The 27107-nt window shown below is 39.0% G+C and overlaps 1 protein-coding gene across 1 annotated transcript in view; it reads right to left on the minus strand.

The window, feature by feature from the left end:
- Positions 1-2555: 2555 nt before the first annotated feature.
- EMSY (EMSY transcriptional repressor, BRCA2 interacting) overlaps positions 2556-27107 on the minus strand; it is a 37229-nt gene continuing 12677 nt past the window's right edge. Inside the window, exons 8-21 of the mRNA XM_088535011.1 lie at positions 22752-23025; positions 21085-21387; positions 18843-18992; positions 17430-17603; positions 15160-15296; positions 13371-13544; positions 12257-12455; positions 11261-11425; positions 10852-11010; positions 9081-9140; positions 7921-8075; positions 6057-6620; positions 4709-5218; positions 2556-3183 (exon numbers count right to left, since the gene is read on the minus strand). Coding sequence (XP_088391137.1) covers positions 2989-3183; positions 4709-5218; positions 6057-6620; positions 7921-8075; positions 9081-9140; positions 10852-11010; positions 11261-11425; positions 12257-12455; positions 13371-13544; positions 15160-15296; positions 17430-17603; positions 18843-18992; positions 21085-21387; positions 22752-23025 — 3219 coding nt within the window. The 3' untranslated portion in view covers positions 2556-2988. The remainder of the gene's footprint in view (positions 3184-4708; positions 5219-6056; positions 6621-7920; positions 8076-9080; positions 9141-10851; positions 11011-11260; positions 11426-12256; positions 12456-13370; positions 13545-15159; positions 15297-17429; positions 17604-18842; positions 18993-21084; positions 21388-22751; positions 23026-27107) is intronic.

Below are 27107 nucleotides of genomic sequence, written 5' to 3' on the forward strand. Positions count from 1 at the left end.
TAGCTTCCTACTAAGGTGTACACCTGTATCCCTCCAATTGCTGGTACCAACACAACCCATCTTTATTCTCTTCCAGCAAGGGAAAGATGGTGTAAATTTATCTAAGGAAAACACAGCTTCTCAGGGGAACACATTTTGGCCGAGGTTAACCAGTCAGCCCATGCTATCCTCAGACAACCACGTTTTGTTGAGGTGGTTTGGTGTTGTGGGCGCGCGGTGGCACCGGGATGGAGTACACAGGGAAAGGAGGAGGAATTTGCACGTCTGCAGGACAGGGCAAGGAACAGGCAGCAGAGGCAGGAGCCCAAGAGAGGGCCCAGTGCCCTGAGCAGCCCTGCGTCCTGCTACAACTACACTCAAAAATCAAGCAACGAGGAAAATAACATACATCTTGCCTCCAAAGCAGAGCCCATCCTATATATTCCATATTACTAAAGTTATTTATATGGCTGAAATGATGGAAGAGGCCAGTAATTTCAAACGATTCAGTTGATTTGGGAAAGCACCAAGAGTTTCAGTTTAGCCTGAATACAGCGACTGTCCTTTTCCCAAATTTCTTACACGACCTCTAGGTTCCTTTGGCACGTGCCTCAGTTTACCAGAGCTTAACGATATGCATAATGCGAGTGCTGAATCCATCCTAAGTGACTTTTTTTTACCGTCTCTTTTTGGCCGGACAAAGGCAGCTTCTTTGAATGCGCAAATCTAAACCTGGAACCATAATTTATGGCAGAGACCTCAAGCAAAGGCATTTAAGAAGTATCTCACCCTGCTTTGTCCTCCCGTGGCCTCTCGGTTCTGGCTATGACGGGAACACTTAGAACATAAAGTGACGGTGAAAATCTGATACAAACCAGAGGGATGGTACGTCACCCGCTCCGGACTTCCCATGACTTTCCATACAGACTGTGCCCAGGCTGGCACCGGCAAACTGTACCCGACCACTCGCTCAATCCCACCAGAAAGAACATCTGCATTAAGTGTTTGTCATGCTGCAATCATGGGACTTGGACTATAACCTAGTCACTGTTGTTGGTCATGGTTATTTTGCCAAGACAAGAACAGCAGCTCTTTAACAGCATTCAAAAAATGGAACGCTTAAAATGGTTTGTGGTGGCTTTCTTATGTTTTAGCTAGAGAAGGAATTAAGGTATGTTTTATGTTTCCTCTTTGTTCTCTTCCATCCTGAACACTAAATCCAGCAGAAACCAAACTAATACCTATTCCAACACTGTTCTGACATAAAGCAAAAATAAATAGTTTCCTACGCAAATACTCCATCATTTTCATGTTGCATTTGGCAGAACACTTTTCTACTGCAATAAAGTATATGATTTCCAAATTAATGCTGATGGAAAACAGAAAGAAAAGAGAGGTGTATGAAAAAGTTAAAAGTAAGAGGGACTTCTTTTATAAAATAACCGAGATGAAAGAGTAACTGCACCATCTAGAGGACACTGTATGTTCTCACACAGGTGGATATTCAGAACAAGTAAGATTAATATTTTGAGGTTTTTTTTTTTTTTAGGTTTTGTATTTTCAGTTGAGAGTTACCCCAGTTGGAATTTAATCTTAACTACAATATCAAAAGTAAAATCACAGCTTAAAAATAGACTGATGCAAAAACTGTATTAGACTTTGGATGAAATCTACTTACAGTAGTACGTCAGCACCAAAAAGTGGGCAGTTAGGCTGATAGATGTATATACAATTAAATGATATGTCCAAGTCTTAAAATGCTTAGTTATTTATAATGAATTCTATACAAAACAGTTAAAAACGTGTTTTTTTATATACATTTAAAAAAAAAAAAAGGAAACTATTGTCTTCATTAGCAGAATGTATTAAAACTGATTAAAACTGGTTCTCTTATCCCACTTGAACCCAAACCTCTCTCTGTGGCTTGTAACTATCACAAAACCCAATGTATTGCTTCAACAAGCCAAGTCATAAGGCTGATTTCTGAAACCTTGCGCTGCATTCCGACTTACGCTTTTAAATTTCCAAAATGTCACTTTAAAAACAGCATGTAAGAGAGTAAAATACAGATTTTTAAAAGCCATAGCTCACTTCTAAACTCAGAAGTTCAGCTTAAGATGCTGAACCATTTTTCCCCAATTTTGAAAAACTCATTTACACCAAAATACATCCACTCGCATCCCACTTGTATTAGAATTAACGCACCTGCCTGTTTAACAGGAACTTTTTAAACAACTTGGCCTCACTTTACATTTTATATTTAAATAAATAATCAAAGGTTAACTAGAGTAGATGAGCACTTCGTGTACTTACGGCACAAAGAAATGCTTCAAAACGCCATTTCCCCACTTCTTGTAAAGCATGAAAACAGAAGTCCACTAGCAAACTCACACTGCTACTAGTTAGTGATTTTGCTTATTTCCAAATATTCACCAACAAGGATTTTAAAAAAATAAACTATATTTTTAGGCTTATTAAAAATCTTAACTCTAAGTGAGCACAAGTGCAAGAAAGCTAACCAATTCCAAAATTCCTGGAGCTTTTCCAACACCGTCAGAGATGCTTTTTCTCTCACATGCTATTTAAAAATACAAATATTTATTAAACATTCTATTTTTTTTGATGGTGTTTTGCTCAACAGCTGACAAGAAGACACAGCAAAGTAAGGATCCCTTTTCACTGAAAGCTGTTTCAGTATCTGGGCAAGGGTTTCATAGCACGAGCTACAGAATTCGCTGCAGGATTGCTTTTTAACAGGAGTACATTCCACTGTCACAGGTTTACTCTATCGTGGTAACTACATCTTTTTGGAAACCTTTTTTCCTTTTTCCTCTTTTTTTTTAATAAAGATGCAGCTTTTGCAATACTGTCTTGTTAAAACACACTGATGCTTCAAGGGTCCAATGAACATCTCTAATAAGCAAAGTGCTCTAAGCCATCACGATACAAGGGCATCTTGGATACTCGAATCCCAAGATATTCTAAAGTGCACTCCAGTGTCCCGATTCCTTAGGATTGTTCCGCAGAGCCCTGAGAGGGGCTGGGCTCCGTGCCGTCCTCAGTGCCACTGTCCACATCGCGCTCCATCGCGGTCTCCTCGTCATCCAGGCGCTGACTCGTGAAGTTGTTGAGCTCCAGGAGCCCGCTGGGTTCCACCACCACGTTGGAGCTGGAGTGACAAGGGATGGAATATTGAGGGATAGTCTGAAAGAGAGAGAGAAAAAATATCAGTTTGAACGAGCATGGTTTTCTAAGGTGAAGAGGTGCACTTTTCATGGGGAAAAGGATATTTGCTCTCCAAGAGCAAATTTTCTTCAAGTTTTCCCTAACTTGTTACTTTTTTAATGTTGCCTTAGCTCAGACTTCAAAATTCCCTTTCGCAGGGTTGGGCTGTGAAAGATAAAATTAGAATAGCCTTGTTGTTAAAGGCCTGTTCTTTGACTCAGACCCTCACTGAAGGTCTGTGACAGACCTCGTGCACAACCAGCATCTAAAACACTGATAGCCACAATCCATCATTCCCCAAGTGCAAAGCAGAGATAACAATTTTGGCCTGATCTTTTTCTTATCTTTTTCAGACTCTGGCATAGATCTCCTGTATTTTCTGTATATAACACAAAGAAGCTCTGGCCCTGTTCAGAGCTGGAGTAGCACAAAGGCTGAGCAAATAAAATGAATCCATTTACTTCTAATTCTATTCTCAAAGGTTCTAGAACTAAAATTGCATCTTTATACAACTGAAATTCTGGGCAGTATCTGGATGCTCAAGCAGCACACAGCATGCCATAGTGGTTAGCAATTAGGCAGGTTGAAAGCAAACCAGAAATGTTTGTCTATCTGGGGAAACGAGGGCTAAAAGTACAAAATGATGATTTCTACAAAAACAAAGTTAGCGGCAATGAAGACTTTGTGACAAAGTAAACATGGAAAAAAAGTTAGTTCTGTACACAAGTACTTTTTCTACCCAAAGTTGTTTCACTGTAACACAATTACAACACACAATAAAACCATTTCAATCCTCACTGTAATTCCTGTGTACATACACACTGCCAACTTGCCTAGGCAGATTCATAAAACATTGCTGTAAGTCCTCAGATGATTTTAAACACCTCACCAGTTGAGATTCTGATCATGTATTGCACCATAAAACATCACATTCAAGGCAACAAAAATCAATGAAAATATCATCATCAGTTAGGCAGTGATTCAAACCATTGAAGTTAAAGATCCACAGAGTCATTTTATGCCAGCAGCGGCAAAACTGTTTTTATGTGAAGGTAAAACACTTTTTGAATCCAGACCTCCTTTGCTGAACTCTCCCAGTTAGCAAAACGCCCCTACTTCACTTTTGTGCCTTAGGTAATTGCACACTCAAAATTATTAGATACGATAAAAAATTCTAGATCGTAGTTCCATAGTAAGTGGTGAAGGTCACATTTTTAAGCCTTACAGACAAGAGTAGTTTGTGAAATTAGATGAGCTTGGTTGGTTCCTTAGCGGAAAAATCAAAGGAAAACACTGAGGACACAGTGAATGACACATTGCTGCAGAAACTCGAGCTCAATTCAACAAGCACTAGGCACTTCGAAGCCGTAATCCATCGCAAGTACAAGGGTAGATAACAAAAAAATGAAAATGAAAAAAAAATTGTTCAGCTGCTATCATCATATTAGCCAAAGCCCGTTTGCTCTGTTCAACCTTTGCCTTATTTGCTCTGGTCTTCTCTTACCTGGATAACAATTTCTGATGAGCTCTCTTCAGCTTGCTTTTGTGATATATTCTGAATGTGTATAAACTGCTTTGTTGTAGGCATTCCTTGTGCATCGAGTTTCCTCTCTGTTAAAGTAGGACCGACAGCAGGACTTGGGCTGGATTCGTTAGCTCTCTGTTGCTGGGGGATGGAAGTTGCCGTCATCCCTAGCGCTGTCACCCTCGGCACCTGGGGACAAGGGGACGACTCGGCTCCGCTAGCGAGTTTACCAGTGGACAGGGCCTTGCCTGGGGGATCCACTATCATATTCTCTACGTTTGAATCAACCTGAGCTTCCACCATAGACGTTCTCGAGGTGTCTGCTACTGCTGTCTTCACGGGTGCCCGCGTGGGACACGGGCTCATGCCTGGCGATGCCAGGGTGGGCACAGAACTGCCCCCTGCTACCTCTGAAACAGGAGGAGGCTGATACCCCTCAAAAGTTATCTTTGTAACAGTAGATCCTTGCGTTAGAATTGGAGGCTGCACCTGAAAATCAAATTGTTGTCGTGCACGTTACAGCTAGGTTTTTATTGAAATCGATATTTTTTTTTCCAGGGACAGGGTGGCACAAACAACATACTCGCTATTAGGAAGACAGTTGAAACTCAGTGTTTTAACAAAGGAATTAGCAATGATATGGTAACAGTTAATGGAAGCCTGGGGAAAGGCAGATTTTGGGGCTGCTAGACAAGGATTGTAGCAGCATAATACCACAGCAGCCTCGTTTTCCTTTGGGATTTACATCCCCATAGAACATGTGCTAACACTCTTGTTCTTGTATATATGCCTGAATGGGACAGAAAAAAAGTATACTTTTCTGTAGGTAAAAGAAGTATTTTTTTCTTCCACATTTTTTAGTCTTTAAATTTTCCCCTCCCAAGGAAAATCAAATTACTCCTGCACATAAAAGGCCGATGTAAACTACAAAGGAAGACGTACAATGGAGAGCCTTAGGAGACTGCAGCGTATTCACCTTTATTTCCACAGAAATAAAAAGTGCTACGGGAACGGAAATTAATAATGTGTCGTATCTAAAAAAAGAAAATAATTAGGGACAAATTCCATGCACCAATGGTGGCAGAAATTCATAAAAAAACTGTCCAACAAAACACATTTGTGAGCTCTATGGATTTTTTTCCCCCTATCGCATGTGCTTCTCTTTCCTAGTGTCAACCTTCTGATATGGTAATTAATACCAGCGGAATGAGGAGTTATCTCTTGCCAGGAGAAAACACTGCTACAGCAACAGGGTTGGTGTTTGGATTTTTGTTTTGTTTTCCTTGAACAGCGACGTTTATTTTGCATGCTATCAATATTCCGTTACCTGGCTTGCTGGCTGTTTCTCTGAAGAGGCAGGTAGCTGCATTTGACTCTGGGGGGGTTGGGGTTGCACGTAGATTTTTTGTGCCGTTGGTGCCTGTTGCAGTTTGGGCAGCTGCTGCGTGGTTTTTACTGCAAGCACCTGTACTACAGTTTGCTGTGGCTGTGCCACTAAGGTAGGGAGTTGCCTCTCTTTGGCCATCATGTGGTGTGGGGGGTGCTGTGCATCTGGTTTGGTCTGTGCTTGCTCTTGCTGCAGGGGGGTTAGCTTTTGATGCCTTATGGAAAGCTGGGGCATTTGTGGGAGTTTGTGCTGGATTTGATCAGCCTGCAGGTGGATTGTCTGCTTCTGCTTAGTCTGGAAACACTGCAGAGTTTTCACTTGCAGTTGAGTCTGTTCCAGCTGCGGTTGAGTCAGTTTTTGCTGCTTCTGTGCCTGCGACTGTGTCAGGGCAGATCTGTAAAACAGGCCAGTCTGAGGATCTAAGGTGTCCATCTCTTCCACTTCTCCTTCCTCAGTTCCAAGCTGCTCACTGTGTTTGGTAAACGCAGTGTGACTGCTTAAGGCCTTAAGAAGAAGAAGTTACAAATGAGTTAGTAAAGAGCAGTCTCAGTTATAAAGAATACATCATCTTACAAAAAAATCTTTTATTCTTCCAATTGGTCTGCTACTGGACTATTTAGTTTTACCTTATTTTTAAAATAAAATATACTTGTTTTATCTTCACAGACTACCAACTCATACATTAGAAAAAATCACAAAACAACAATACCCTTCCAGAGTGGATTCACAATACTTAAGCCACCATTACTGTTTTTCCCTTGATAAAATATAGTATGTCTCTATGTGAAAATATTATCTGCATAACTAATTCTCAATGGTGATTATGTAGCACTTGTACTCGCCAGACTAAGGTTCAAAATCCTTCAAGCTCCACAGCAATTTGATATGAAGTCTTATGGGTCTTTATTAAAACCAGAGTCTCTCAACATTTTAAATTCTAATCCTGCCTCAAGAGCCTTGTTATCTTCTGCATTCCTTCCGCAGCTCCCTATATACACCTAGAAACTATTACTATTATAACCAGATCCTCTCTTCTTCCTCAAAATTATATTGCAATTTTTCTTGTGCAGGGCACAAGCACCGAATTTTTGAGGGAGCTAAAGGTGCAGGAGATCTATGTTACTGTGCTCTGTATTGCTATTAACTATCTGTTAATAAGTGTTGCCAGCAGTAGGAAGGAACCCACTCAGATCAATATGCTCTGAGGCAGGTTTATGACCTGTCTTTGTGCAACTGAGCTCCCCACACATTATAGCAGTGCAGAGTTGACTTATGTGCATTCACCTGCTTATAGCTTTGTCATTATTCTTGTGTGACAAAAATGCCACTTCTGAAATGAAGGAATCAATGCAATTTCAGTAAGATTTTGTAGGGTACAAGATTTGCTTTAGTGATTTGGCCTCTTTGGAGTTCCTACCACATATGTCTGAATATAATCCTTTTGGTTTAGTAAGTAGAGAAGTTTGTATTTTCACAAACTAAAGCCCTCTAAATTAAAAGAGATCATATGCTCTGTGATACAGAGCCTGGGTTGTGCTTCATCCCTCCTGCCCTACAGCAGGGCTTGAAGAATGCAGCCCCTCTGCAACGCACACAGAAAAGCAAATTGGTTCTGTTGAAAAGAACCAAAGAACCAAAAGAACCCACCCCATCATCCTTCCAACCAAAACAGGCACCATTTAAATGAAGCTATTAATGTGCAGCTGCACTGGCAGCAACATGACACACTCAAATCAAGCTGTGGTCCTAGGTAAGGCACATAAGCTACGGCTGTACAGGCTGTTGGGAAAAGAAAGGGTCCAACCTGCTGCATGATATGGGTAATTGCGCCCGTGGAGGATGCGGGGATGGACTTCACCACCACGGAGGTCTGCGTTGCCGTCTGCGACTGGGCCACGTGCTGCAGCAGAGTCCTCTGGGGCTGCGACGACGGCTGCTGGGCCTGCGAGCGGTGGCTGACTAAAAGGAAAGAGGTGAGTGGAGCTTCTCCAAAGCCAGCGGCGGAAATTCCGCTGTCTGCCTTCGGAATAAAGAGTCGAACGTGGAACAAGGCTTTTACTGTATGCTAGCTTCAACCTCAAAGGGGAGGTTTACTCCGAGATGCAACTTCAAATAACATCTCGGAGGGTTCTTTTTGTCCCTAATTTCTGAACGATCATGCTTGGCCTGTATCTCCCCTGACCTCCCTCTCCCAAAACACTGGCTTTGTAAAGAGCACCTATGCTCCATCTTCAACGGGGTTCTTCATACATCACTGGCACAACACTGTAAAGCACAAGTCATTCTGTAATATTTACACTGCTGAAAGGACTGACTGCAATTAAGAACAGCAAGCCTTGCCCCCTGAGTATCTACTGATGATAAATTGTGAGAAATCACCTTTGGAGCATGGCTTAAATTTGTAGGACTGGTAATTAGAAAATTATTTGTGAAATAAGAAAGCAAGGAAGATTGACCAGAAATCACAGACAGAAAGGGAGATCTTTTCATTGGTCTAAGTCACTTTTTAGAGCAAATCTAATATAGGTTATGAAGCTATGGTTATAGCTCTGTCATTAAACAGTGGATTGGCAGAAAAATGATCTTCAGGTGAGGAAAAAAACCAAACCATTCTGTATTGCAGTCATCGATAAGCCAAGGAGTCACTGACACAACAAGAATCCAAATTAGTTTATGCCAGCGCATAATATTTACTTTAATTAACTTCTAAAATGTCACAAAATACTGAGGAAGTAGTAGTAAAGAAATTTTTATATTCAGTTATTATATAATTGAAGGCTGAGAGTTACTAGGGATCTTGCTGACAGGCCAGATTTTGATTCAATATAATAATTTTACTTTCTCACTCCAAGAAAGGAGTTGCATTATATTGATACCTGCCTGCATGCTGTGCCAGATCTGCCATGAATACCCCCAACAGGTCCTGCCAAATTTAAAACTTCATTTAAAAATAAAGTTTCTAACCTATATGGTTGTGTAGATACTCTTCCGAATGTGAACCAATACAGTGTTGTCTTCCTGAGTCTGCAGACAGATAAAAAATGGTAACGCTGAGATGTGTGAACTGCTCCTTTCATCTCACTAGGAAGTTCATGCTGATCCCAACTCCCATTTGTGCCTCATCCTATAAGGTCCATGCATGAGACTTCCCCACAGGCTATAGCTTGTTTACTGTCTTACTAATGAATTTGCTAGCAGAAAAGAAAATATAGCTGCTTGGATTACTGGAGCATCCTGAGACCACACATGAAAACCAAAGGAAACGCTCAATTCCCGGCGTTCCCTCGTAGCGTTCACTGCAACTGGGGGAAGGAGGAGGGAAAATGAAAAAGGTAGGAGCAAAATAACCAATTTTGGGCTGTAACAGTTTGCCCCAAGTCAATCCACAGAATTTCTGTGACAGAGTCTTGTAAATCACCTCATGGCGTACAAAAAACATTATTTTCATATAGTGGAGTGTTTCAAACTAGCTCAGAGTCATTTTTTACAGTATGTCCCAGGGAAAGCTACACATGGGACCAGGAATACAAGCACAGTCGATGCATCTGATTGTGCCAGGGAACATGACTGACTCCTGTGTTAACCGGAGACGGGTTTGACACTATTTGGTGTGCTCCTGAATGCGTTTTAGAAGGAAACCAAGACAGCATGACTCAAATATTCAAAATTGAAGCCAGATACAGTAAGCCCTATTTCAACAACCTCAACAAGCCTCCAAAACACACACAATTCCACCAAACTTAGACGTTACAAGGAATGGAAGTGAGGGGTGGAAACGCAGAAGAGGAGAATGAAAAATGGAAATTTGACATTGAATATCTAATATTAGAAACCCTCAAGTTCGATATGAATTTACATATTTTAACACAATCAAGTTTCATTCTTCTTTTCCAGCGCATACTTTTGTTTTTGTTTTCCAAATCAGAGATCAATAATTTGAATGTAATAAATTAAAACAAACAAACAAAAAAATTGATCAATTGATCCTTTCACATATATACGGAATGTGGCTCCAGGCTAGTGTCCTAGGGTAGTAGAGAACATGAGACTCGTAATATAATTAGACTCATAATATAATTATCCAGTGGAAGGGATGCGAGGACTGGAACAACACAGGAACCCAGATAGAAGGTGCCAGACTTGATTTTTTTTTTTTTTAATGGGATTCAGCCCCCAAAACTTAAGTTTAAATAATCCATTTGCCTGGAACAGGCAAATTCAGCAATTAAAGGCCTTCTAGCAAATGAACAAGATGGGGATTACATTAGAAGGCTAAATGCTCACCTGGCCAAAAGGCCAACTTTTGCTGGTAAGCACTAACATTTTGCAACTATGAGTTAAACCAACTCGAAGTCTGACTCTTCTCGATATGCACAGAATCAGTACATAGTTTCTGCAACTTCATTTTTTGTTTTTTTTTTTTTCCTAAAGGCAAGAAGTGGAACAGCCTGTCCTCACCATCACCTCAGAAGACAGAAAATCTGTTTAAAACTACTATTTCTTTAAGAAATGACCCTTTCTTTGCATTAGGAACATTCTCCAACAAGCCTTAGAAAGGCAGATGCAACCCCTGTCCCCTGCAGAGGTTCTAGAAAAAACAACAAACACACTCATTTCCACTACAACAAGATATAATGAAATACATAAATGAAACCCGTCCCAAAAAAAACCCCAAAAGGAAGTCCCTAGACTTCAATTGCAAACCCATCATCCCAAAAATACCTCCGTCACTTACCAGTTGTAATATATTCAGCAACTAACTCTGACTCTACCACAGCAATTGAAGGACTTTCTGGAGAATGCCTCTTTTCTTGGGTCATCTGGATTGGGACAGCCATTTGGCTCAAGTCAATGGTAGGTTGTCTTGGCTTTGATTCCAGCTTCTCCTTCACTGCTTTAAAAGACAGCAAAAGTGTCAGATTTAGCAAAACAAACCTCCAATATGAATGCAAGATTTAATTAAACAGATGGTGAATATTCTACAATGGTTTTAAACAAATTTTACAGGATAAAAGTGCAGGAATCAAACTGATTCAAGGCAGGTGCTTTTCAATTGCAAATTGCTGCTAAGGAAGTAGCAGCTGACTGCCTTGAAGTGAGCCTAAGGGAAAAAAGAAAAAAAAATCCAACATGCATTTTCATACCTGTTGTCTGCTGAAGTTCCAGCAAGGCTTTTATCGTGGAAGTAGCTGATTGAGATTCACTGGATACATCCTGGTAAATTATTGTAGGGCTCGTGTCCACAGCAATTTCATGCTCTGACCAATCCTGACTTCTTGAAGCAATCACATGGACTACAGGCTGAGAATCTGTTTGCAAAAGAAGGGCACACCAAATCATCACAGAACCACTGGGGTAGAGACTTCAAAACGCTTGCATAAAGTGGGACTAGAGTTCAAAATCGATCACGTTGTCCATCAGATTTCTGGATACAGGCATGGGTGCATGTTTTCATTCTGCAGTACTTTAGATTTTATTACAAGTGACTCTTGAAGCAAAACACAGCTACTGCTATCAACAGTTTTCAATAAAAGATTCTGTTTCTTAGTTGCTTTTAAAAGCCTTGGTTTGAATCATCAAAGTTTAGCAGGTTACTTTGAATGTTGAACCTCTCTTGGATTGAGCTTTTTTCAGAAGGTTTTAGAGGCTCAGCAGATCAAAATATAGTCAGTACTCTGCACTTGAACACATCTAAAATTTGTTAAGTTTGCTAAATCTTCAAAACTTTTTCCAGTTTACTTAAAATGATGGTACACACCAACAGTTCCAGAATTATATGGGTGACCAATAGAAATTGAATAAAATTCAGAATAGAAAAGGCACTTAAATATTTAAGTTGAAAGTGTTTCATAGGCAGACATTTGCTTCTGTCTAACACAGGGATAGGCCCTACGGTTACTCCTGATCACAGTCTGGCTGCTATTTATGCACTGATCTTCCTCTGCCATGTTAGGAGAACTGCATCTGCTGCTATCATGGCATGAAGCCAGGGCAGCACCTGCAGAGGGGTGCAGGTCTGCTCTATCTGCTGATACTCGGGCAAGTTCCCATAAAAGGGCTGAAATCTACGTTGGCCACACGTCTGAGGTTCCAGACAGGCAATGGAAAGATAATGCAATGAAAGATAATGCAACACCTACCTTGGGAGCTCTGGGAGGACTCTGTGGACGACGAGCTGCTCTCGGTGTAGCTTTGTGGTTCTTCTTTCACCTCTGGGAGAGAAGAGTTTCCTGTCTCTGTGACCCTCGACGCCTGCTGTAACGTTTCAGTCACCAACTGCCTCGTTTGCTCGCTCACAACCGTTGCTTGGAATGTCACTGGCTTTGGCTTTATAAGAACCTAATTGGAAGACAGATTCTGGGTATATTAAGCGCACTCAGGAAACTAGAAGTGAGCAATCGAGCAAAAGGATGATGTGCCACTAAAATAGATTAATATGCAAGACCTACATTATCATAGTATTATACTAAAAAAGTCTACCTGGGAATCCACAACTCTGGTTATTAAGCTACAAAGCACTAATAAATGGCAGTGCACAAGAATATACTTCTCATTTCAGTAATGTGCAGTGGTAAAAAGCTGTTCTTCAGGGCTGGATACAACTATAGAGCAGACAAAACAAAGCTAGCTAAGTGGCCTGGGACATGCACCACAATAACAGGACTTTTCTTCTCCATGATATACTAGCCATGATCTAGTATTGAACAACCAAGACACAAACAACAGCAGATGAAAGTTGAGTTCTGTTTATGTAGCACGTACAACCAGAGAAAGCTGAGTGTCCAGAAACAGGCCAGATTCTGTGTACAGCCCCACCAACCACACAAGGCTGCAGGTACAACATGAAGATACACTAAACCATATACAGATCAATTTCAATGAAATTCCAAATTTTCAAAGATGAGTCATCTGCCCAGAGCAGAAGACACAGCATTTTTATTCCTCATGACTTAACCTTTAGCTTTAAGTCTTAACCAGGGACCTAGAGCCATGTTCAGACATTTTAAGTTTCACCTATGCTCAGTACTTTCCATGTGGCTTTCTCTAGGCATCCAGAAACAGCTAACAGTGCAAACACTGTGTTCAAGAAACCACAAACAAGGCTACCTGATTAAGATCCTATGTCTTATTTTCCACAGACAAATACTACATACATTAATCCCTGCAAAAGATGTGGCAATACAGTGATAAATGATTTACTTCCCGTTAAAATTTCGGGGTACATTTCAAGACAGAAATGGGACCTCACTGTACCTGCGTTTTCCCTTGCTGACCATAAACAATTTTAGTTGGGATGATTTTGGTGGCTGGCTGGACCGTGGACCCTATTCCTTTTGGCTGTGTAACAATCATTTTTGTGATGGGTCTTGTGGCAGTGATGATAGCAGGTTTTGCTCCTGCTGGCACTGCCTGAATAGTTTTCTCCCCCTGCAGAGAAGCCAAAATTTACAGGTTAACTGAGTGAAATACTTTAGAGAGACCTGCTTCTCTTAAAAAAAAAAAAAAAAAAAAAAAAAAAAAAAAAAAAAAAAAAAAAAAAAGGAAGAAATACAATTACACACGACTGCATACCATGAAATCAACTTGCTGATGTTAGAACTGGATGTATTTAAGATGAAGAATGTTAAAAGATGAAGAATTAAAAAAAAAAAAAAACACCCTACTGCTTTGAATGGATGAATGGAAAAGCTACCAAAACTTCATTTCATAAGTTTTGAACTAAAAAAAAAAAAAAAAAAAGCAAAATAGAGATTAAATAACACTGACAAGTTTTTGAAGTTGCTTCAAAGAATTCATGCAAGCTGGAACTTCCCTCAAATCCTTTGCAGAAGTTTTTCAAAAGTTCTTATTTCTAGCAAAACTAATTTGGGCAAGATATTTTACAAAATCTGAATCAAATTTAAATCTTATAAAAAGAAATGACATCTTTGTATTATCATCATCACTGAAATATTAAGTTTGGGTATTTTTTTTAAAATAAAAGTTAACGTATTGAAAAAATGCAGATTCACAATTGTTTCATGGAAAGCTGATTTTGAAAGACTTATGATACGAGTAAAATATTGATATTTTAAGAACAGGATGAAATTGAGCAAGCTTGTTTTTTAATGCTGCACAGTAATAAAGCAGATGAGGTATATTTCCCGTATTCCTACCAATTCCCATCAAGCAGATGGGAATTCTAAAAAACATCATTGCCTTAGATGTATCATTGCATTTTCCTGTTTCCTACTTTGTAGCATGATGAGATTCCTACTTTTGTGAAAACTGCTTGAGCTATTTGCTCTTAAATTATAAAAAAAAAAAGTTTGAAATCTTCTTAAAAAAATCCTAGGAGGGGAAAAGCACTCAACATACTCCCCTATTCAGCTCTGCAACACAAGAAGATACTGAAGATTACACCATTAAGGTACTATCACATAAATCTCTCAGTTTTATCTAAGAATGTACAGCAGGTTCATCATTTTGATAAGTCAGCACTTGAAGGTGACCCTCGCTGAAGCAAGAAACTTGATTTTGTTCTTCCCACACATCAGGTTATCCAAAAATAATTCAGCACTATGCAATACTCAGGAACAGGACGTTGCAGTACTATGACCTACATAAAAGGTAGCACCCTTACTCTGAAGGTACCACTTATTTCTGCCTTTAGCTACAAGGGAGACACAGCTGGAGATTCAAATTTATGACGCAGGACCGTGGTCTCATTGTAACACCAGCAGCATTAACATTTGAGTCATTTTATTCTACTTAATGCCTTCGGGATTACAAAGTCATCAACTAGGGAAAAAAGGCAAATACAAAATTGAAACTTTTTATTTTAACTTAATTTCTGGAAGATTCCCTGCTTGTTTTAAGGATCTTGCATATCGTGCAGAACACACTTGCTTCTCAAACATGCCTGACACTAGGACATGCTGCATCTGTTAAGTAATTCACGCACAGTTCGCTTTTAATAGGGATTGAAGCAGAACAAATGCAGCAGTAACCACACATCTTGTCACTTGCTTTATAGGTTTTTAATCTTGAAACTCCTACTTACCCCAGCATTTAACAACGTTGTGACAACATTTTTGCCTGGAAGCCCTTGAATCGTAGTTCCTTTTCCAGTAGTCTTTTGCACAACAATCACATTGGGTTTGGATGTCATTGGAATCGTAGTGATTTTGGTCGTAGTTCCTAAATATTCAAGGAAAAAGCAGTAACACACAGTTTATACAATGTAGATTTCCTTTCACTTTAGACAGTGGTGAGCTACACCAGTGTACTGAATTCTGTCAAGCACAGCAGTGAGTTTTTAAAGTTGAGTTTTTAAAACAGCAGTGTCTGAAATGAGAATACACCTCCCCTACACATACAGATTACATGTTTCCTCCACATATCTTTCATATACAATAAAAAGAAGCAGGCACATGACAGTATTTTTTCAAGCTAACACGTTTAACTTTTGGAAGGTTAGAGTTGTAGAAGGACAACACTAATACTCAACTCAAGGCTATATTCCCATAGACAAGAATTGACATTACAGTGCACAGATAATACCTATAGATGAATTCACATACCAAAAATACAAAATCTCCACAAAAAGTTGTGGATTTTAACTTATATAATATAAAAGGCTAATAGTGGATTGGAAAAAAAAGTACTATTATTTTATATAATCAGCTTGTAAAAGCAGACTTTGAGTTGTTTTTGCCTTTTTTCCCCCCTCCTCCTCTTTTCTTAAGGACAGCTGTCTTGGTTATTTCTCTTCTTCTTCCAATACTTAATTAGTTCCATTTCCTGTGGCAGGTTTTGGTTTACCTGCAGTGACAATAATTGTGGAGAGCCTTCCACAATCTACACAAACTGCCTGCAGACATCGAAGTCACTAGTGTTATCAGGCTATTTCAGTATCTGCTCAGACCATTTTCTATCATACCTTCTACTTCTTTCTGCCTGCAGAAAGCATCACATAGCAGAGCTAGAAACCAAGAATTCTCCTCACCACCTTCAATCCATCAGTGATAACGGTAATGTATTCCACTACATATTTTAGATTAATAACAATACTAATACTGGAAAAGGGAAGCCATTCTGAGATGAAACCATCACGTTCTTATGAATGACTTATGAAGCAATAGATGTCTAGTAGGCTCTTACCAAAATAGAAACAAATAAATACAACAACAAAAATGCTCTTTCCAAACTTGTGTTGTCTCAGGACAAGCAGTAGAACCCTCATGAAGACCAGATAAGGGTCCCCCTACATAAACTGGTGCTCTGGAAGAGACTGATATTTGCACTTGGCTATAAGCTCACCAGTTCACTTAGAAATTCACTCAGCTATTCCTCATACATGCACCAGGCTAAAAACGTTACTCCTTCACAAAGTAACTGCTTTAGCTCCAAAATAAGCTGAGTTTTTGCAAAAATTGAAGTCTGAAGTATCCAGCACCCGTACCAGACACACTCCCACATGTATTAATTAATCAACCCTTCTACAAAGGTTTTGTAACACCTTCTGGTGAACTGAGCTGGCTGGTGCCATGTTGGGTCTCTCCTAAGCACAAACAGTGGGAGACCTAAGAAATTTAAGGGTCTTGTGAGACAGGAAGAATATCCCAAACAGATCCTGCTGTATATTTGTACCTCGCTGAGTACTATAGCAAATCTTGTCTCCTTTAGGTCAATTTAAGCCCAAAAGTGGCACAGAAAACATGAAATGGGTGTGTGTGTGCATGTGCTGGGTCCTGGTCTTATTGACACTGTGCTCACAGAAAGCATCAAGGGCAGTCAGAAGACTAATGTAAAGATAAGCAGCAGAAATCTGCATAAGACTGGGAGAAAAGCCACTAATTAGAGCACAGGATAAAGGAAAGACAGACTGAAACCAAGAGAGGAATGGAATGAGGAGGAACTGCACACGTGGACTCCACACGTGCTGTTGGGTTATTTCCACAAGGACTGAGGGAAAGAGAAAAGGGCAGCATCAAGATTCCAGACTGCTTTAAATTGAACTACAATATAGCTGTAGGATGGCCTCCAGCACAGGACAATATAACAGTCCCACTCCTCCAGATTTCTCATTCCCACCTTCCCTCTCATTAAGCGCTTCCTTCTTAAACCTCAGAATTGCTGTAATCCATGAAAACATTCCCCTTCCACACCTTCCACCCATTACCTTCCTTTTCAGTGTCAGCTGTTTTTCTTCTGGATTAATTTCTCCTCCCATAAACGTCCTTGAGCACATGCCCCACAGAAAAGATCTGACCAGTTACAGCGAGCCCAAACTTGAAGCAAGGCTCAATACCGAAGTACTCATGTGCCTACCAGAAACAATATTACTGCTGATAATCTTGCCTCCCAGCGTAGCCAGTGATTTTGGCACCACTGTGATGATGCTGCCGCTCGTGGTTTTCACGTAAGTGGCAGCCCCTGGAGTTCCAGCCATCCGAGCCCCTAGGGAAGGGCTAACCGTGGGCCGTGTATATGTTGCTTGGGTCCCTGTTTTGAAGAAAAGGCAAGAAAGTCGTCTGTTAGAACATGCTCTTCTACTAGTTCTTATGGAAAAGGTTAAATGAGAAGGAAAAGTGTTGGATTTTATTCCAAGAGACAACACACTTCAATTTATTACCACCTTTTACGGTCTTCCAGATGGATTTTAAACCTGCAGAGCGATACTCAAGGAAATGCCAATTTTAATGTAAGATTTTGTGAGGCATTATATCAAAGTGCTCCAAAGTCTACTGCACTTTGACTGGCGTCCTTGTGCTAAGGGTTTTACTTCACAATAGGTGTTAGACCTATAGATGGGTGATAGACCTATGTGTTTGCCACTCACTCCATAAGAGGCACAAGGGGTGATTTGTTAATACAACCAGAGTTGAACAATTCCTCTCTTGAAGAAGACCTAACATCTCACTTTTCCCATGAGACAAACAACTTAAAGCCAAAAATTACTGACTTAAATAACATGCTAAATGAAAAATAAAATTTACAATTAAAATGCAATCTTACAGATTTAACATTTAGAAATAGAAAATTTAAGAATATTTATGGGAAGCATTTCAAGAAATAAGTTAAAAACAGTCAAGATTAATCATCATTTTACACTAATATTCCCAACCCACGCTAAAAAAAAAAAAAAATCAGCTAGCAAGTTTACCCTGGTTTTCAGGAAATTCAGATTAATCTGCCTAGTAAGTCTTCCTCATACAAGTTACAAATTAAATAGTATGTACCATTTCTGATTTTATATAAAAAAAAGAAAAAAAAAGAAGCAGAAATACAATTAGATCTCCTGAAACTATCAGGAGTTCAAAATTCAATTTACTGCTCTTTTTATAAATTCACTGCAAGACAGTCACCTGCCTTTGAAATGCCAGATAAGTAAAATAGGAATAATGCAGACATACCTGCTGGAGGTACCTGAAAACTTAATTTAAATCCTCTAACACAAGGTACTATAGAAGTGCAAAGTATCAGTTTAAGTTGAAAATAAACCCATCGGGGAAGGAATGATCATGCTTTTTGTGCATTCAGTTCAAAGAGACCATAAGGGAAACAAATGACCACTTAGTGGCAAAAATCCTAATCTAGAATGATTATTAACAGGTTTGTGCATGTGTTGCTTGTGCTCACTGTTTATAAGAGTGACAATTGCTTTTTTACCCTAGCAAAGCATGTTTTAGCAGCTGTATTTCTGGGTTCACCCTCCCTTCCCTTCTCAGAGCAATAACTTACCAGTGGGAGCAGTGACCAGTTTAGTTGTCATGATAGTCCCATTACTGCTAACCACCATAATAGGTGAATTGCTACTGCTGGGCAAAGTCGCTGTAACTGGTTTGGGAAGGATTTTACTGGGTTGCACCTGTTGAGTGATTATTTTAACACCTAGGAAAGGAGAAAGGTCACTGTTAAAATACAGGCACAAAAAGTTACTTTCTGAAATGTTTTCTCAGAACAAGTCCTAGTGGGCAGGTAGCCTCACGAGGCTTCTATTCTGAGCACAAAGTATTCTTGATCCTGAAAATATTTTGTTGTTGTTATTTTTATTATTATTAGCTTTTTTTTTTTTTTTTTTTTTTTGCAAGCATCAAGACAGCCATCACTTTTGCCTTTCATGTGCCTGTTTCAGTTCTTGGTGGCTCCCACTGATGCATGGGATTCCATTTCATCACCAATTTATTGTGGTGATTTTTAACCTCTTCTGGTGCATAATTCCAAAATAGCACACTTTTCCCAGGAACCAACAGGTTACAACCAATATCAAATTGGTTCAAGTACATAAAGCACCACAAAGTGAAATAGTTCTTGATCAATTTTAGACTGAAAACTTTAGTATGTTTTAATTAGACTAGTTGAATTTCATTCCATCAAGTAAATAAGAAGCTTTTCCTGTGCTGCATATTACTGGCAGTAAGGAAGCAAGTGGGACATTGACCAAGGAAGGCTGCTCTAAGGAAATCTCTCCACTTAACCTGCTGGTTGTTTTGAAGCTGTGAAGGAATTGGACTGAAGCAAGTTCTAGGTAAGCAGCAAGAACAAAGGAGAACACCTTAACGTGCCAAGGATGCTGCTCCCTTTCTCTGTTTGTGCAGCAGAATGGGACTTCTCCAAGACTCACGTTTCATCTGCAAATCAAAAGATTCGTGTAGTCTGTCCAAAAGGATATCCAGGCCATCTGGAACTTAAATTCTGTTCCTCACTAAGTGTACTACATTGTGTTGGCCACCTTTCGGGAAACCCCAGCCTGAATTTTCCTCACCTAAATTTAGACATTTATGTTTGTACAGAGAAATTTCTAGGTGGCCAATTTTGTCCTCTCAAGAAGCATCCTCCAGCGATGTTTTCTTCTATGTTGTCTATAAAAGTAGCAGAGTGAGCAAGTTTCAAAGCAAATGCCTTAATAAACTGTCTATTAGAGAGTTAAAAACCCTGTCTTTGCATCATGCAGAGACAAATACGGATAAAAAGAAAAATCCTGGTGAAAATAAACCTGTACCTTTCAGAAGCAATAGGTATCAGATGGTATTTCTAAAAAAAGTTTTACTAAAAAGCAAGCAAAACCTAAAGTCATAGTAGAAGGCAAACAGTGAAGTTCTTATAGATGAAACACTGTTCAGTGACTGAAGGATGGAGGCCTCTGCATTCAGTAGTGGACATTTTTTTCCCTGGTAATGGTCCCACTCCAAAAGTAAGGGATGGTTAAGGATTTCCCCCCCATTTTATGGTCTATTTTAATTATTTGACCTAAATAGTATAAATAAAATAAAACTTTTATTGACCACATTGATGTGAAATAGGACGTAAAAATACTTTGCACTTTTATAGCACTTCTTTCTTCAAAATTCAGTAACCTTACAAGTATTACTTCAAACCACCTCTCCATGAGATAAAATTTGTCTCTTCCAGAGGAAAGCCAAGGCAGAAAGATTAAAGGACTCGCCCAAAGCCAACTGCGTGAACTGTATCACAAAAAGAACGCAGTCCAACTTTGGTCTCACTTCTAACTGTATTTGTTGTGACAAGCTATCAAGGCTAGGTTTCAATTTCTAGACCCAAGAAACGAACTAAAACACAGATTAACTTTTTTTTTTTTCCAAGATGATACAGTTCAATAGCTCTTGCATCTCCAGAAAACTACTGTCTTCCATGTTGTCAGCCAAGTTACTTTTGAAGATATATCTTTCAATCTCTTAAAGATAAAACATTTCCTTCTAAAAGATGGTCTAATACCTACGCCAAACAAGAAGAGTCACCAAAAAAACAAAAACAAAACAAAAATCTTTGGTTATTGTTGCCCGAACGTGTTAAGTCATTCTTCACTATCTATTTTCCAGTTTAGTGCCAAATCCTGTACTCTAGTTATTAAGCCTTTATGATAGCTCCCCATGCACATTTTGGCGCAGAACTCAGTCCTGCTTTCTTGACTGGCAGTTAGACCTCACCAGTGAGCAGTATCACCCAAATTAAATCCATCTACCTGATTCCTGTTTGATCTGAATGGTAGGTTTGATGCCAGGTGGCAACTGAGATTGTTGTGGCTGCTGTTGAGCTGCAGAAGACTGTGCCAGCTGCTGCTGCTGTTGTTGCTGCTGTTGCTGCTGCTGTTGTTGTTGCTGCTGCTGCTGTTGTTGCTGAGCCTGTTGTATTTGGTGCAGCTGCTGTTTCGGGGACTGCTGATGCTGTTTGGGAAACTGTGCTAAAATCTGAGTTGGATTCCCAACCAAACCTTTTGGGGAAGGTAGTCTGGTAGAGGCAACCTTAATAGCTGATGTAGATACACCTGTGAAAAAGCGCATGGATTAAGACTGAACAGGGCAAAACAAAAGAAAATTAAAATTCCTTAAATGCAGTACAGCATTAAATAATCCCTACTACTCAAAGATGCAAATGGTGAATGCAATGCTATTTTAGAAGAACAAATCAGATAATGCTATGCATTTTAGAAAACCCAGGAATGTGTGTGCATTCTTTATAGATTCAATGATCTTTTCTTTATAGATTAAACGATCTTAAAAAGTAGTAACATGATTAAAACCAAGTTTCCTGTAAGAGGGAAAAATAAAGTTCTCGAGTAAATACTAATTTCTGCCATTCCTTCACATAGCTGTCACATTTCCAGCATAATTTGTCTTTATCTATCACTTTAAATTGCACATCCATAAGGCATTGACTCTTGGGTACTTATGAAGGCAGTTTTTAACCAAGCCCTGTGTGGAGTAGAATATGGAAAACACAACAAAACACTCCCTGCTCTCTTATTTCTTTCTTCCTCTACACTTATAGACAGCACTAATAACTAAGATGATAAGACATAAATCTCTCAGTCTGAACAAGCAACCTGAGAGGATTTCTCCATTCTGTTGGTCAGCTGTTTTCATACAGAAGCACTATTATGTGACACTTGCCACTGGCAGAAATATCACATTTCAAGTGCTGATTACCTGAGCCCTTTCATTCATCCACAGCCTCCCCTTATAGGGCTAACTAGTGGCTCTGTATTTGTCTGTGCATACATAGCCAGAATTCAAACCCAGAAATTGAGGAGTTCTTATCTTAGTCTGCTCAGGTCTTAACTTATAAGGACATTAAAACTGAGAAGGTGATAAACAGATAAAAAACTGCAAGCACTTCAGGAACCACTCGTCATGAAAATTAGTTACCACAGGAAGCAGTCTACAGACCAAACATGTCAAGCCTAAGTAGTTTATATTTAGTGTTAATCTCACATGTTTATCCCACATGTTTTTGTAAATCATGCATTAAGAGAAGCAACTACCTTCAAATGATACTGGAAAGATTATTTTTTCATACAAGAGTTCTTAAAAGCCAGTCAGTTCACAGCTAGAATGTTTCAACACTTGCAAGCAAAATCTCCTCCAATTAAAATTATGCCACACTTCTTCACCAATTTCTCTTTTTAAAAATATCATTTGCCTATCCAAGTTCTTGAGGGAAAGACCTATTTTCAGCACAAACTTTTGTGCAGTGCCTTGGATTAGTTCCATCTGCAGATTTTTTTCTGCACATCTTCTGTACTCTACTCCACACATGTAAACATAAAGCATAATATCTCCTCCATATCAGTCTCAAAAGGTCTAAATCACCAGCAAAAACGTTTTTACATATGTCATATTACTGCCATACCTTGTGCTACTGTTGACATCACTACTGATGGTGTTGATGATACCACAGCAGTTACTGCAATAGTATTTGCGGTGCAGGAGGGAGTGGAACAGCTACTGCTGCTGCTGCTACTGACCAGAGAGGACTGAGATGCAGTTATAACCACTGGCTGCTTTTGAGTTGTTGAGGCAATGACTGATGTTGGGACAAGTTTCGTAACTGCTGCATAGTTGTGGGACTTGGAAAGGATGTTGGGTACAAAAGTTGAGCTTGGAGAGGTGGTTACTATTATCACCTGAAAGAAGGAAAAGGAAAGAGTCATTTGTTCTTTGCATTCATTTGAAAGCATAAAATTTTCGTAATAGTTTTAGAGCTAGATGTTCAAAGCCATTTAAGAGTCACAAATGCATTTGCTAACAGAAAAATGTTTCCATTAGTTTGAAGGAGAAATGGCAATGAACTCCCCCTTAAAATTAGAGGACATTTCTTCAGAGGAAAACAATTTCTATCTCATTAAAATAGAAATCTCTTATGTTTGCAGGCCAACAGACAGGTATGAACTGTCTGAGTTCATTTAACTGAGCCAAGTAGCCTGAAAATCATCCTAAAATGGAACTGCTGGGGTTCCAAGGAAGTTTTGAACACCATCCTCCCACATCACACACATCAAGAAATGGCAATGAGAGAATAGAGAGATGTTTTTTCTTAACAATTAGTATAAGAAGTTGCTCTATTCATAATGGGAAATACCTTTGATCCATAGGGCTGAAAATAATCAATATTTCACCAGTGAAAACCCTGAGGTTCAGAAACAAGTTCTATTTTCTTTAACTGCAGCTCCTAATAACAAGAATTTCTTTTGTATTTGCCTGAAAACCATTTGCCTAAAGACAATAAACATTACCCCTACGGAGAGCTACAATTACAGCCCCATGAATCTGAGTTGACATTGAAATACCTGGAATTCATTAGACTCTTGGAAGAGGTCTGCTCTTATGCAACTGACCTAGAAAACTAATCACTTGAGTTTTGAATATGGGGATTGCTTATGTAAGGAGCTGTATTTTATACCGTCTCCATATGCACTTCCTTGTACTTAAAAACACACACACAGTTAAAACAGAACCATAAACAGAGAAATAAAATGCACGTTCCGTTTATCACACAATAATCCTATCAAGTTGCTTCAATAACACAGCTACTCCAATAAGAGCATTATTTAAAAACTCAAATTTTAAAAAACCCACTATTTCACATAATAAAAGTCAATGGAATAAAGGTTCAGGAGGAAAGAGAACTTGTTAATTCAAAGAAAAACTCGTACAATACTACCCAAGGACTACTGAAAGCTTGCCTGAAGAAATAATATGACAATGGAACCAGAAAAAGACTTAAATTGTAGATCAAGCAGTAAGAGATTTTTTTTTTAAGAATCTGTTTCTTAAATACAGGACATAATCACATGGAAGGAAGAAAAGCAGCAAATTTCACCACTAAGTTACTACTACTTTTCCTTCTGCTTATGGCCTGCAATAGAGGTGCACTGTTAATATCTTCATCTGAGGAAAAGCAAAAACCTTGTCTTGTCAAAAGCCAAAAATCTTGTCACATTCCCCAAGAAATATTTTCTGTCTCACTCTTGATTTTTCCTCAAACTTAACCTTGATTTACCCGGCCGAAACACTTTTCTGAAACTGCTTTTAGGTTGAGACCAAGCAGACAAGCTGTAGTAGCAATTAAGCTACTACACTTGATTCTGGTTGAAATAAAATCAATTGAAAATATCATCTGATGAGCCTCAAGTTTATTGAACTTTTTTAATTAGTCAGTTGCCACTAGACATCATTTTCAAGCCTTCCGTTACCTCCTTTCCTTCTATATTTTTCTCTTTTTTCGATATTCAAGAATATTGGATTCTATGCTTCCTGCATAATCTTTAGGGAAACAGGGCAAGTTAAGTCTCAGATAAGCGACTAAACGTTAGCAGGATAAATCTGGGTACAGTCACAATTCCTGAACATTGCTGTTTTTCATGTGAAAAGAGAGGTGATCCTATCATTTCAAGATTATTAAATAGTTATTATAAATAACATCTTATTTAATGATACAAGGAAAAAGTGTACTACTAGGCAAGCTTTTATTAACAACAATTGCTGTCCTGGGACTAAGCAGGTTTGAGTCTCGTTATTTCTTCTTTCAAAATTAATGCAAGAGAACAGAAAAATAGCAGGAAATATCCAGAAAGACAAACTTTCTGATAAAAATTTACAAATACTAAAGCTCACGTAATGACAGTTGTATTTTTGAAGTACTGTTTTCCCATATTTATCAAGATGAACAAACTAATCCTGTTCTGGGTACCAAAACATCATCACAGCAGAAAGACTGATCAAGGACGAATAGCAAGTTACTGTGTTTTTCTGTTTATTTCAAAACACTAAGGCAAAAACTAATTCCCGTAACAAAATTAGTCTTGTCAGCTCTTTCGAGAGCTATCAAAACCTACTCCCTGAAGAAATAAAGGCAAAACTGCCAGAGGTTTCATTAGCTGAATTCCTTTTCTGCCCTGGACGGAAAACGATTATAGGGGAAATCAGAAATTGGAGCTGTGACATTATTAGTTTTTGCTACAAATCTTGCTCCAACCTACCGAAATGTCAAATCACTTCTGACAGCTGGTGTGCAGAAACCAAGAACAGCATTCACACCCAAGAACCCCTTCTACATCCAGCTGCACTTATTGTTTAAAAATAGTACATTTCCAACTTGAATATAACTAGTCTGTCATTTATCTTAAAATTACTAAGAGGGATTTCTCCCAAAATAATCCAATTACGTATCTTAGCATACCTAAATCCAATTTAATAGGGTAGCATGACAAGTTCAGATACAAGCATTACTACGGCTGCCAGAATAGTCCATTATGATTTTCCTATCATTACAGATTAGCAAGAGACTCAAATAACACTATGCAAAGCAAAATTTAAAATTTTCATGTCAAAATAATCAGAAGCACAAGGGCAGAAAAGATCCTATCAACAGTCCATATCTTTCCTCTTGCATTTTTTCTTCCCTTTTGCATGTTTAGTACCACCCACCTTTAACTAGCATGCTATAGCACATGCTTAGTACAGCAGTCTCACATTTAATACAAAGTTGATTTTCCCCTCTACAAAAAGTGAGTTTATTAAGTGCAACAAGTTGCATAGGTTAAACTCTATCCTAGCTTTTTTTTCTGCATTGAATGCAAGATGTGCTACTTGATGGGTTTATGCTCACTCACGCATTCCTATATATGCCTTCTAAGATGGAATTTGATTGAGGACATTGTTCAAGAACACTGAATAAAATAGAAACATCATTAAAGAGGTCTGCAGGGGGGAAGAAGCCCAAAAAGCAAGCTCTTTACTGCACATTACTTTAGCTGAATCTTCCTTCTCTTTTGAGTTTCCAAAAATCAGGACCTGGCAACTCTGCTAACCCAAAGTAATCAGAAAACAATTAACAGTACCAATACCATAAATACTGTATTAAGGCTAAAGAATCAGACTCTCAAGGTTGGGATAAATACTTGTTAGTGGCTGACCTACAATAAGTCTGTCATTATCAAGGCCAGTTCATTTTTCCACGAGACTTTGATAATCAGAACCTGCCCCAAGAATGAACCTGACCTGAGGCAGTCATCATTTTTAAATCTTAAGGACAAAAAAAGGCAGATAAATCCAAAATGCTTCCTAAAACCTGGGAGTATAATCATGCCATAGATCCCGCCACAGAAAATCCGGGTTCCATTATGAAAAATCTGTATTGAAAGCTTTTTCTGCACATTGTATACTGGGGAAACTTGGGCACACTCATCTGAAGTGACATGGTTTATTTTGGCCACCATAATACTGTTAATGCACAATGAAAAATGGCACATCAGAACTGAAAGGTAAATAAAGCCCCACATCATTTTTTTGATCACCTCCAGGAATAAACTTTATAGATGCAAAAAGTAGTCTCTAGACAAAAGGAGACAGCATGGGTAAGCCCATGCCAGACTCACTTGGAATTCTATTACTGCAAAGAATAATTATAAATAAGGAAAATAGAAATAAGAAAGATTACCTTTGACCAATAGTTGTTACCATCTGAAGGCTGTTCAGAGGCCTATGTGATCCAGTTCTCAGTGGACTAGTGTCCATATCACAAAACCCAACACCACAAATGGTACTAACTGGCAACCTTGTTGGCAGTCTCACCAGAGAGGCCAAGAATTGAATGAGCATGGAGACTGAATCCCCTCTCATCCCTAGAAGTGGTCCCTTCAGGTCAGGGTTGAGGCACATTGCTGGGGCAGTCTGGGGGAAGCTTGCACTCCCGCTGCCTGTGCTG

Source organism: Tinamus guttatus, unplaced genomic scaffold (assembly GCF_059628265.1).
Source record: "Tinamus guttatus ecotype Peru unplaced genomic scaffold, ASM5962826v1 Tinamus_guttatus_pri_ptg000602l, whole genome shotgun sequence".
NCBI lineage: Eukaryota > Metazoa > Chordata > Aves > Tinamiformes > Tinamidae > Tinamus > Tinamus guttatus.